General features: G+C 40.7%; 1 protein-coding gene across 1 annotated transcript in view; it reads right to left on the bottom strand.

Annotated features, from left to right (window-relative positions):
* Window positions 1–13,876, bottom strand: part of whrna (whirlin a) — a 153,647-nt gene that overhangs the window by 28,865 nt on the left and 110,906 nt on the right. The window contains exon 6 of the mRNA XM_075455977.1: window positions 13,548–13,584. Within this exon, the coding sequence (XP_075312092.1) occupies window positions 13,548–13,584 (37 nt within the window). The remainder of the gene's footprint in view (window positions 1–13,547; window positions 13,585–13,876) is intronic.

Genomic DNA, 13,876 nt, shown 5'->3' with positions numbered 1-13,876 from the left:
TGTACATGGGGCGCCTGCTCAACCCACTACGCCACAAACCACCCCTGTTTTATTATTTATTTTATTTTGTAAAAGTCTGTAGCTCACAGGCTTTTATTTTGTAAAAGTCTGTTGCTGTCTGCTGCGGAACCGGAAAAGAAAGTAATCTGCGGATCCACCAAACATGGAGAAGGGTACGGAACTTTTACTCGGCCATTTTCATTTTAAAGTTCTTCCAGACGGCGGAGTCGCCAGAACCAAAGTCATCTGTAAACTCTGCCAAGTTGAATTGTCTTCTCAGCGTAGTAGTTCCAGTCTAAAATATCACTTAAAGGCAAAACACACAACTGATAGCAGCAAGTCATTCAAGGAAACAGACAGTGGAGCGAGGCTTCTACATAAAAACTACAGAAAGATGCTGATGTTAAAAGTGTGTTTGCACAACAAATGTTATGGCACTTTCATTCATATGGCTGCACATTTAAAAATAAAACTAAATGTTAAAAGCTATACACTACTTTTGAATTCATTTTTGGATTTTGCGTACAAATGCGATTAATCGTGATTAATCAGGGAAATCATGTGATTAATTAGATTAAACATTTTAATCGTTGCCCAGCCTTAATCAATTATTTTGTTATATGTCAAGTTGAAATGGACAAAGACATGGTTTAAGATGCTAGTCTTACAGCATTTGCATAAAACAATGATCCTGAAGATTAGCATGGATATGTAAAAAACCCACCTCAGTGCTAGCGTTATCCTTACACTATGGTGCATAAACAAATCCAATCACCTAAAATGAACATGCCGAGCTGAATCTGGAGAGTTTATCCAGACAAGTTCATTCATTCTTGCTAAATTAAAGTTGTCCCTGACTTTCCACATCCCCGTAATCTGTGTGAACAAGATTATGGCCGGATTTTTCTCATATAGGCTTCTCTGTGAAAATCACAGGAAAAGGCAAATTATCCCAAAGAAGAGGAATGATTGTCTTGCCAACACTATAACAAACCAAGTGTTCCGTGGTGGTGGCACTGATTCGGTCTGACCTTGGAGAGCGGATCCTGTTATTAAAAACTGATGCACAACAACAGTTCATCAGCTTCTCATCCCGATCGCAGGCTCCCTTCTGACAAAGAGAGGACGACTGTGTGTGGTAACCGTGTACTTCTCTTTCCGTATCGGATATATCTGCGACAACAGCTGGCAGCATCCGCTGTGAGGCTCAGATCTTGTCCACTGATTGATATCAACACTCAAACTGGCCTTGTTTTCATTCTGCACACACTGTGAAGTAGTGAAACTAACAACTGTGCTCTTAATTCAGTATGGAACTGCTAATCGACTTCATTGGTGGGGTAGGTAGCGCAATAGATTCTCAGCACTCCAAGTATCTCTGTGTGTGTGTGTGTGTGTGTGTGTGCATTTGTTATTTTGCTCTGAGCTACAGCATCAGCTAAATTCTTCCACGCCGCTAGGAAAAACCAAATCCATATTTTTAAGCTTTTACACTCAGAGAAGGACGGCTGATTTATGGAAAGCAGCTGGAAAAGCTTTTGATTGCCTGGAATCACAATGCATCTTTCTTACCAGTGGCAGGTGACATTTCATTTACATTTACTGAAAAAAAAGGAGATATCTGTGTAAAATTCAAATAACAGCTGGCAGATGTCACACTGGAAAAAATCCAAGTCTTACCAAGTATATTTGTCTCATTTCTAGTTAAAATATCTCATTACTCTTAATATAAGACACAACTGCCTAACAAGTACTATTTCAGCCAGATATAGGGACTTGTTTGGAGACAATACATCTGGAATATCTTGACATTTGAAGAGGTTTTTAAGCTAATTTCAAGATCACTTTTATCTCAAAAGTCCCAAATATCACATCTTATTGTAAGAAATCTTGACGAGCCGATTTTCACTTGTTCCATTGGCAGATTTTTTGCTTATTTCAAGCAAAAACGTCTTGTATTTGTTGTTTTTCTTACTTATTTTTGGAGGGGCATTTTTTCCAGTGCATTTGGCACGTCCATTCAAGTAATTACATGTAATTTATAGCATATGTGAGTAAAACTATCCAAAGAAGGATACAAACACTGACGCTTTAAAGAGGCATTCCTCTCATAGCCATCACCCAATAATAATGAAGTATTATGGATTGGGTATCTGTTACTATGAGTGTGCTTTGTCATTCTTTGGAGAGGCTCTATATCAATTCTAACAACAGTCAAATCAAAACTCTTATCTTTTTCAAAAGAATGTATTATATTTATTAATGCCATGACTTTTTACGAGCAACAGGCCTGTCAAAGGCCTGTATAGCTGTACTTAACGTCACGTTCCCACAGAGTAAGTGGAAAAAAAATGACCATTTCTTTGGGACAGGAGAAAATGAAACGAACAGATGTAAGATCTTCAGATTCCCACAGCTCACCGTAAATGGACAAGAATGGAAACTTCCTGCTCGGGATCGTTATCTACATGATACGAGTCCTGGTGAACCCACTTCTTTTAAAGTTCCCTTTACAAGCTCTATAAATCGTCTTCGGATCCACCGCTGTATTATATTTATACTGCGCCTAAGCCCTATCAGGCAGTTAATGCACTTTCTGCTCTTTGGCAGAGTCAATAGTGAGCTGTGTGCGGACATATTTCATCTTCATTCTTTAGAGATTGTTCCTGCAGTTCTCTTGAATGGGTCAGTGTGCATCAGGCCTGAATGAAAAAGACTGGCTGACACACACAAACAAGAAATGTGTTCAATCCAGCATGTTCACCGTGACAGTGCAGGTCGACACTATTATAACTATTATAACATTCGTTTCTTATCTATCAGCCACCAGTTACCTATTTAAACTATTAAAGTCTTAATATTTTGAGCGCATTACAGTAGTTTTTGGTGGGACAGTTATCTGCCTATATTTGCAGTGAATCTGTTCATAAAGCCCTACTGCATTAAAGGGATAGTTCGCCTCTTTTGACATGAAGCTGTATGACATCCCATACTAGCAATATTATTTATGAAAATTTTCTTACCCCCTGCTGCGTCCTGTGAGCAGAGTTCCAGCCTCGTTTTGGTGTTGATGAAGGTAGTCCGGCTAGTTGGCTGGGGCCACAAAAATAAAGCGTTTTGCTTCTCTAAACAATATGCGTTCAAAAGAGTAATACATTTGCATCACAAAATGGTTCTCCCAGAAAAAGTCAGACCTCACAATCGCTTGTCCCTATTTTCTCTCCCTTCGTATGACTGCGTGCTGTGTAGACTGTGTGATCTGTTCAGAGAATATAAACCTAGCAGAGCTCTTAGATCCAAGGACTCAGATCAGCTGGTCCAGTCCAGAGTCCAGACTAAACATGGAGAAGCAGTGGAACAAGTGGAACAAACTGCCAGTGGAGATTAAACTTTCACCAAATGTGAACATTTTTAAATCCAGGTTAAAAACATTGCTTTTCTCATGTGTCTATGCATGAAATCTGCACGATATCTTTTAACGTATCTTGACTGTTGCTTGTTTTTAAATTCATTTAAATGATTTTATTTGTTTCGCTTTATATTCTTTTATGTATTTTTAATGTTTCCCTGCTGCAATGCTTTTATTTTATGTAAAGCACTTTGAATTGTTTGTACATGAAATGTGCTATACAAATAAATTTGATTTGATTTGATTTGATTTAGACTGTGCAGACCGAAGTGCAGACCGAGCAGTCCCCTGCTTCCGAGCAGTAAACACTGTAACAGGCACGGCTATCGTCAGGTGGCAGAAGGCAGTGAAACAAAGGTAGAGAAAATAGCACCAAGCGATTTTGAGGTCTGACTTTTTCCTGGAGAACAATTTTGTGATGCAAATGTATTATTCTTTTAAACGCATATTGTTTTGAGAAGCAAAACGCTTTATTTTTTAAACCCCAGCCAACTAGCCGGACTACCTTCATCAACGCCAAAACGAGGCTGGAACTCTGCTCACAGGACGCAGCAGGGGGTAAGAAAATGTTCATAAATGATATTGCTAATATGGGATGTCATACAGCTTCATGTCAAAAGAGGCAAACTATCCCTTTAACCTTTGTTTTTCTGTTTGTACATCAGATTTCTCTAAAAAAGAACAAAACCTCTGTTATTAAATAACTCTACTGGAAGTGATCGCTACAGACAAACTGCGTGTGACCGATAAAGGCAGAAGTTAGCCGTGTTATTTTCTCTATGACATTCTGTTGTATCTTAAACGATATTCATTGGTGCTATCAGGTCCCAAATGGGGTCAAAGAAAAATGAATGGTTGAGAACTGCTGTGTGACCTTTCCTTAATTAATTAGCTTATCTGTCTGGTTTGGCCTTTGGGCTGCAATTACGAGATGGAGAGAGTGAGGTGTGTGTGTGTGTGTGTGTGTGTGTGTGTGTGTGTGTAGGGGGGGGTACAGATGATGTGCCGACTGGGATAAACAAAGTCTACAGGCCCCTGTGTAGGGAAGAAACAACATTAGGACACAAACCGCTTTGCTTGTTTAAGCTGCTCAATTACCAGCAGATCATTCTGGGAAGAAATAAATATTTACGCTGACGATGCCGACACAGTGTGAAGTTAGCAGTGGGGGTCGCCTCTAAGAGCGGCTGCTTGGCTCACGTGGAGGAGCTGCAGAGCAGTGAATTATCACCTTCCCCACTTCTGCTGAGCCCCAAAGCCCTGCCGCTATACATCTTACCCTCTTAATACCCCCAGACACCGTATATCATGCAAGCACAGAGCAGCCATTCCATCTGCATGTACCGTGGCTGTTATTGCTTATCCTGAGCCTCTTCCATTTCTGGAGGAATTGTAGAGAGGACCAATGGTTACGCAAAGGGCTTTCTGATCTTACATTGCAGCATCTGAAAACTTAACTACAAAACAAAGCATGTTGACAGCTAAGTATTTCAAACACGCATTACGAATACTGAGAACACACACGATAAAGATAAAGACAAAGACGGGAGGCTAAAGCAGAGAATAGCTGCCGTCAGCATTGTTGTTCGGTGCCATTTTGAGGGGCCTGGTTGTGCTTTGGTGTACTTCTGCCACACAAGCCGGAAAAAAAGGTTTTCTTTATGAAACCGGGTGTGTGGAGGAGGACACTGTCATGTTGAAAAATGAATGGGTCTTCCTTAAAGTGTTGCCAAAAAGTTGAAAGTACTCTTTTATTTCAAGGGATTATTACAAGGGATCATCATTTCGGTTAGCTGGTACTCTTCAACATGTGACTTCGGTGTGACTTCGTGGTCACGCGACACACTGAACTGCCAAACTTTAATATGTGACCATGAAATAAAGTCTACAGTAAATTATGTTGAAGTGTTGGCACCCAGGGTAAGAAACGTATTAAAAAGCTTATTAAAAAACACACAGGAACCTTTGGAATGAATATGTTCACATGAAGATTTTCTCCCAATAGGTTTTTTTTAACCAAAACATCTCTCTCTCTCTCTCTCTCTCTCTCTCTCTCTCTCTCTCTCTCTCTCTCTCTCTCTATATATATATATATATATATATATATATATATATAGAAGAAAGATTGCCTGAGTAAACTATATTTCTTTCTGAATATTAGAATGAATGCATTGTGACTATCATAGTTGCTTTCATAGTTAACAGCAAACCTTGACATTTAGTGTGACAAATATGGATTACAAATGTGAGAACATATTTTAAAAAAGTACAGCACAGTTTTAAAGCATGTCTCATATTTATTCTGTTCCTACTGACCTGAAGATTATCTCACATATTACGGCTGGTTTAGGTTAACTGGACTTCACCTATATGTACAATTGTCCAGCGTGTTAGGGAGGGGTTCCCCAGTGGATTTTTTTGTATTTGTTGGCAGATTTAGCTACATTTCAGATGATTTTTCCAAGAGTCACTTGTGCACGTCAACCAACTTTTCAGACAGATTTGCTATGCACTGCTCCACTAGAGCACTTCCCCTCTCTCAGCTTCCACTCTGCTCATTTAGCAGCAAAGAAAAGCCGCACTGTCTGTGAGCTCCGTGCACATGCTCAGTTTTGTCCTTTAAGTGCATTAGGGGGGACCTTGGACTGCATAAGAAAATACTCAAAACATTCTGCAGCTTCGAGTTTTCTCTCCGGGTGATCGTCAAACAAGTAGACGGAGACAAAATCACAGCCTCGATGGCTTTATGTTATAAGAATGGTAGTTTTGTGCGTTGGTGCTGTGCTTTTAAAATCAGGATATCATTAGAGTTTCCAATTATTCTGACAGCTCGCGCAGGTAAACAGACGGTCTTAATGGGCTGCTTTTCAGTCGCAGATTCAGATTCCTTTCACTGCAACAGAAAATAAATAAATAAATAAACATATGCAAATGACAGCAGCTTTATTGGTAGTTCCACTCTATTAAGATATATAATAAGTGAGCACAGACGGAAGCAAACAGATGCAAAAGCTAGTACAAAGCAGAAACATGCAAACTACTGCATGATGCCATCGAGTTATTACAGTTATTGATGCATGCTCTTTGGATTGTATTATTGGGATTTAGCTGTGCTTTTTGGATTTTTGGGAGATGTTTTGATAAATATTACAATATCTATCACACAGCTCCACCATCATAGATGGGGTGGCTGTGGCTCAGAGGTAGAGTCGTCATCAGCCAATTGCAAGCTCCTTTGGTAAGATACAAAAAGCCCACATTGCCCCAGGGGGCGTGTATAGAAAAAAAGAACTGCCTAGACTACTAAAAAAAAAGCTTCAGTGCTAGATGAATGCATGTGTGAATGTGGCTTGTAGTGTGCAATGCTTTGAGTGGTCCTTCTGTAATAATAATGTCCTTCTGAATAAATTCAATTCAAATTCAAAAATTCAAAAATACTTTATTTATCCCAGAGGGAAATTAAATGTTGATGTAGCTCTATTAAATCAAGGAGTTATTATAGATGCTGATGGCTGTGGGCAGGAAAGATTTCCTGTAGCGGTCCGTTTTGCATCCAAACTGAAGAAGCCTTTGACTGAAGAGACTCTGTTTTCCGATAACAGTCTCATGGAGAGGATGTTCAGGGTTGTCCATAATTCTCTTGATTTTATGCAAAATCCTTCTTTGCATTATTGTCTCCAGAGGTTCCACAGTCGTCCCCAGAACAGAACCAGCCTTCCTTATCAGGTTGTTGAGTCTTTTTAGGTCCCTGGTTCTGATGCTGCTGCCCTAACAGATGACGCAAGAGGAAATGAAGCTCTCAACAACAGACTTGTAGAATATCTGCAAACCTTGAAGGACCTTAGCTTCCTCAAGAAGTACAGTCTGCTCTGTCCTTTCTTGTAGATGGCTTCACTGTTGTGTCTCCAGTCCAGTCTGTTGTCCACATGAACACCAAGGTATTTATATTCCTCAACCACCTCCACTTCTTCTCCCATGATGGAAACAGGGTTTGATCTGACCCTGTTTCTCCTGAAATCTACAATCATCTCCTTTGTTTTGTTAACATTCAAGATGAGATGATTGTTCCCACACCATGCCACAAAGCGGTCCACCAGCTCTCTGTACTCAGCTTCTTGTCCATTTCTGATACACCCGACAACTGCAGAGTCATCTGAATATTTCTGTAGATGACAGGAGTCTGACTTGTACTGGAAGTCTGAAGTGTACAGAGTGAAAAGGAATGGTGAGAGTACAGTCCCCAGTGGTGCTCCTGTGCTGCTGATCACCTGGTTAGACACACAATTCTTCAGTCTGACAAACTGTGGTCTGTTTGTCAGGTAGTCATTAATCCAGGTGATTGTTGAGGCCTCCACCTGAGTCTTCTGGAGTTTCAGACGAAGCAGATCAGGCTGGATTGTGTTAAATGCACTGGAGAAATCAAAGAACACGATCCTCACAGTGCTGCCTGCTTTGTCCAGATGACAGTGGGTTTGTTGAAGCAGGTGTATGATAGCGTCTTCAACTCCAACTCCATGGCGATAAGCAAACTGCAGGGGGTCCTGATATGTGCTGGTTTGCTTACACAGGTGGGTCAACAGGAGTCTCTCCAGGACCTTCATGATGTGGGATGTCAGGGCAACAGGTCTGTAGTCATTGATATCTGAAGGGTGAGTTTTCTTTGGTACCGGAACCAGACAGGATGTCTTCCACAACAGTGGTACCTTCTCATGGGTCAAGCTAAGGTTGAAAAGGTGTTGCAGAATCCCACAGAGCTGCTCTGCACAGGCCTTCAGGACTCGGGGGCTGACACCATCTGGACCTGCAGCCTTGTTCCGGTTCAGTCTCTCCAACTGCCTCTTCACCTGACTTCTAGAAACAGAAAAGTGGGAGGGGGAGGCAAAGGGGACAGCAGCATCTCCTGATTGGGTTGAAGACAAACTAGTGGAAGCAGAAGAATCCATGACTGAGGTGGAGGTGGAGATGTTACAGGAAAACTGTGGGTCAGAGGAGGGTGGGATGTCTCTTTGGCTGGGAACAGGAGGGGAGGATGGTGAGCTTGTTCCTGAACTGAACCTGTTGAAGAATGTGTTCAGCTCATTTGCTCTGTCCAGACTTCCATCCATCCGATCTTCCCTCTGTTTGAGGCCTGTGATCTTCTTCATTCCTGACCACACATCTCTGATTTTGTTCCTCTGCAGTTTACTCTCAAGCTTCTTTCTATACACCTCCTTGCTCTCTCTGATCTTGACTTTGAGCTGCTTCTGTATACTCCTCAGTAACTCCCTGTCTCGCTCCCTAAAGGCTCTTTTTTTCTTGTTCAATAGTTCCTTTAGCTCACTGGTGATCCAGGGTTTGTTATTAGGGAAGCATCTCACTGTTCTGGTGGGGATGGTGTTGTCCACACAGAAGTTTATATAGTCAGTCACACACTCAGTCATGGCATTAATGTCCTCTCCATGTGGCTTACAAAGAGAAATCCAATCGGTTGCATCAAAACAACCCTGTAAGGCTTCTTCAGCTTCCTTTGACCACTTTCTAACAGTTGACAGTGTAGCAGAGAGTGAGGCATGATTAAAATCACCAGATATTGCCACAAAAGAATTGGGGTGTTGTGTCTGTATCTTAGCAACAACGGAACTGATGACATCACATGCAGTGTCGGCAACAGCTGAGGGTGGAATGTAAACAGCCACCAAAACAACACTAGTGAACTCTCTTGGCAAATAATATGGACGAAAACTTACTGCCAATAGTTCAATGTCAGGACTGCAGAGACGACTCTTCACAGTAACATGTCCTGGGTGACACCATCTGTTGTTGACAAGCACTGCCAATCCACCCCCTTTCCTTTTCCTGCTACTCTTTAAATCTCGATCTGCTCGTACAGTCAGGAAGCCCGGCAGAGAGACGCTGGAATCGGGGATATGATCCTGCAGCCATGTCTCAGTAAAACACATTATGCTACATTCCTGATATTCTTCCTGAGTCCTTGTCAAGGCTAGAAGTTCATCCAACTTGTTAGCTAACGATCTTATATTTCCCATGATGACGGATGGCAGAGATGGTTTGAACTTCTTCTTTCTTTCTCTCCTCTTTGCTCCTGCTCTGCATCCACGACGCCTCCTTTTCAATTCCAGTGGGATTTCTGGCTTCAGTTGTCGAATTATTTCTGCTTTTCCAATGTTAATCAGCTGCTCCCTGTTGTAAACCACCTTGTTGCTATGGTTATGCATCATAACAAAAGAGCAAAATATACAAAAGTATTGGGAAAAATCAATCCAGCTGCACAGCATCCAAGGCAGGAAGGAACAGTTGTCAAAAAAATGCAATTTCTTCCAAGAAAAAACAGGAATGAAATTTAGAAAAAAGAATAAATCTCAATGTGAGGTACAGAGCTACTCCAACGTGCTGCCACCCTCAGCAGCGCATTCTAGAACATAAAAAAGGTCAGGTCAGCATTGTGATTTGGTAAAAAAAAAAGAAGAAATAAAGAGAAAAAATATAAAGAAAAAAAGTACAAACTACTGAGAAATAACAAAAGCAACATAGAAATCAATGAACACACTTATTGTAAGTCGCTTTGGATAAAAGCGTCTGCAAAATGACTGTAATGTTATTAAATCAAAAGCAATGTTGAAAAGAAATGGAAATGGAAAAATAAAACAATATAAGATTAAATAAATTCTATTGAAATCAAAATAAATGCTGTCATATATATTTGTTTTCTATCAATACCCCTTAATATTTTCACATTTTCAATTTTTACAAGAATTCTTTTTTCAATTCCTCTTTATATTTCATTATCAATAGCTTTGTTCTTTTTAAGATTTATTCTTTTTTTGTGGCACTCCTCATCCTATAGTCTTTAAGCCAGTATTTTAAAGAGCTGCCTTAAGGCTTTTAAAACATTTCTGACATTTGTCCAGTGGCACAGCGAGTATTGTTCCCAGAAGAGGTCTTCCCAAGACGGGCTGAACATCTTCTTGTTTTATTACCCATGCTTCATGACCTGCTCTTCTTCAGATGAAAAAAAAATAGAAAGCAATAAGCTCTGAACCTCATGTTAATGACGAAAGGGGTCCACTTTATTATCACCAAACAGAGAGGTGATGGGTATGTATGCTGCTAAGAAAATCCTTTCAATGAATGTCTTTTTAGTAATATTACTCATCTGGTAACCCATTTGTTCTCAGCAGCCATGCAAAGACGCCTGAGTGGGCTAATACAAAAAGCCATAAACACGCAGGTGTCAGTTCAATTTGCCAACAACGGTCGCATGCATCTGCATCCTCACAGGCACAAATCCAACCATGGGCTTTTGTCACATCTCCTCAATTTCACATGGTTAGGTTAGGTTAACTTTAGTCATACCCAAAGGTAGATTAAACTGCAGAATAAATCTGAAATGCCAAACAAACAATTCAAAAGGAATTTCTACTAAAGTGATACAAGCAACACATAGAAGGTTTAAAAAAACAAAAACAAAAAAACACAGTGTTGAGAAGATGCAGTAAACCAGTATTTCTGGCCGAGTGTCATCTAGTCCAGTCATAGTTCCACCAAATCATACGTTTTTTATCATAAAATGTTTTATAATGAACAATAACTTGAGTAAAAAAGAGATTCTTGCTCATAATAAAAAGAGAAAATTGATTTGATTGATTAATTTCTTCGACGCTGGAGTTCCGTCCTCTACCAGGGAACCACAAAGACTACATTTCCTTTACTTTCATCAAGTCCTTTATCTCGCTTCAACCTTATGAGTATGAAACCATGGCACTGGAGGTATTGGCACAGACACACAGACTCCATGTGGTTATTTAGGCAGATAAGATTGATTGGAAATATTGCGACATTAAATAAATCATGATCAGTTTGCAGGTTCTTTTGATCCTACTTAGTTTTTCAGTCTGAAAAGGAAACATTCGACCAAAAATGAATCATCACAGCCAACACTGTGCACACCACTGGTGTGTACTACCGCTGTCAGATAAAAACTCATTTTACAAGTCTCTTTTAAACCCTTATCAGTCACAAGTCTGGAGAAAATGTGCTCCCCCTCTTCTGAAAATACCCCTCAGGGCCACAATCCCATGTTCTCCCTAACAGTGGTGCTGTATGGCCTCCCTGCACTGTCAGGGTGGGCTGTCCGTCAGAGCTTCCATAATGAAAAGTGAACTGTCCTGCTCACCTTCCTCCTCCTCTTCTGCTGCCGTCAGCTGCTGTCTCTTCCAGCTCTCTCTTGCTTTGCAAAGTCAAAGTCAAGGCTAAAGAAAGTGCCAGCACTCTTTATTGTGAGCGAGTGAATGACAGCTTTATAGTAAAAGGTAACATCACAGCATCTGCATTGGTCTAAAATCACAGTCACAAATCCCTTTAAACCGACGCGTTCCTCAGAATTGAACATTTGGAAGTTTTCGCTGTCATGGTCCTAAGATGGCTTAGCGCTGACTCTTCACCTTTTTCCTCATTCCGTGAATGGAGACTTATTAATATGCTAATTGCCCCCCCTAAAATCTCCACCAGCAGCCTTCCCTGTTTATTCCGACTCTGTTTACGCGATGCTCTGTTTAAGCCTACTAAAACGAGGATAATTCAGCCATAGATGCTTGAATCAGATAACGACTCAACAGAAGACCTTGAATTAATACATAACTGCATGTAAGGTGACATATCAGAATAGTAATGTATTTGCTTTCAATGGCTTTCAGCATTGTTAAAACGGCAATGCTTGGCCAAACGCTTGGAAAAACTAGCTTGGCAAACTCCAGGCTAGTGTGGCTCAGCCAAAAGAGAACTCAGTCAGGAACTCTGCAGCTAATTGAGCTAGCTCTTGGCCAGATGAGCTTGAATTTTCCCGATCTGCAGGGATCCTTCTGTTAACTGTTCTTGGTGAGCTTGTAGCTCTGAAGATCCCCTTTTGTTTACACAAAGCCATAGCATTGATGGCTGATATAGATTACACTACACCTATGACTGATATTGATCATAACATACCTTATAACATAAAAGTAATACCTATAAACATGTTACTAAGGTTAAATACTTTATTAACCTTAGGACCACTGAACACTGCACAGTCCACACTAGCCTGAGAGTAACATACTCAATTAAGTGATGCTATTTGCACAGTCTGTTACCTTAAATCCAAAGTGATCTGATTAGCTCTGTAACTCTATACTAAAATTCAACGTACTGTAGAAGAGCTCCCTTCTACTCCTGGATAGATCCTTGTACCTGGCATTCGAAAAGGTCTGTCAGGAGCCAAAAATACCAGCTCTCTAAATTAACTCTAATTGAATAATGTAACATCTCACAGCTGCTTAGACTCTATGCATGAGAGTTAGCTTTTAAAATTGAGTATATTGTCCAGAGGCTGTATAAATTAAGATGATTCCTGGTTCAAATCCTGGCTGGGGCCTTTATGTGTGGGGCTTGCATGTTCTCTCCGGGTACTCCGGCTTCCTCCTACCCTCCAATGACATTCATGTTGGGTTAATTGGTGATTCTAAATTGACTCTAGGACATCCCTAGGAGAGAGTGTGAGAGTGTATGGTTGTTTGTCTCATTGGGCGACCTGTTTCTCACCCAATGGCAGCTGGGACGGGCTTGGCAAACCCAGCGACCCTAAATTGGATTAATTTTGTATAGAAAATGGATAGATGGGTGGAGTATTGAAATATATCCTCTGAATCACAAAGCCATTAGTGAGGACAGCTCAAGTGCACCATACATTGAGTGAAGTCATCATAGGCCCCCTGAATCCATGCAGACATCATGAAGTTTCTCAATCCAAAATGCTAAATCACAGAATTTGGCCATATCTGTCTATAACTGATCACTTTAGTGTTTAAACTGACACTTTTAATTGCACATATGATACTTGGAGAAGCCGATGTATCAAATGTGTAAAAGGAAAGGCAGCTTCTTCATTCCCAAACAATAAAAGTGGGCAGTTACAACAGCATTGTCTCTCTTCCATAAACCATTCTCCAGGCCAGCGTTGCTGTTGTCAGGAAACCGGGTAGCCAGTGAGACAATCGTGCCCCTTGAGAATCACTCTACACACAAACACACACTACACACAAACACACACTAAACACCACAGGCCTGTATTTAGAGCACATACAAAGATTTAATTGCCTGCAAATCTCACCTTTCCTGCAGCCGAGGCTCCTTGGTCCATAGAGAAGCTGCAGAAACACAGATGAAAAGGACAAATAATCCTCAGAGGCACACAGAGACAGATTCACTCGTCTTTATATGTGCATGCACATCTATATTATGATCCTGCTGCACTCAATGTACCGTAATTATTTGACAAAGGTGTTAATCGCTTCAACAGAAAATGGGAAGTGTGTACATCTTCTACAAATCATTTTCAATATATTCAAAGGACAGACACTGAGATGCACGAAACACACCCATATGATCTTTTCTTTTCCGCTGAATGCATTATGTGGGTCATGTTTTTAGACCTCCTGC

This window comes from Odontesthes bonariensis, chromosome 22 (assembly GCF_027942865.1).
Source record: "Odontesthes bonariensis isolate fOdoBon6 chromosome 22, fOdoBon6.hap1, whole genome shotgun sequence".
Lineage (NCBI taxonomy): Eukaryota > Metazoa > Chordata > Actinopteri > Atheriniformes > Atherinopsidae > Odontesthes > Odontesthes bonariensis.
The sequence above is the reverse complement of the archived record's forward strand: the minus strand, read 5'-3'. Positions and strand labels throughout refer to the sequence as shown.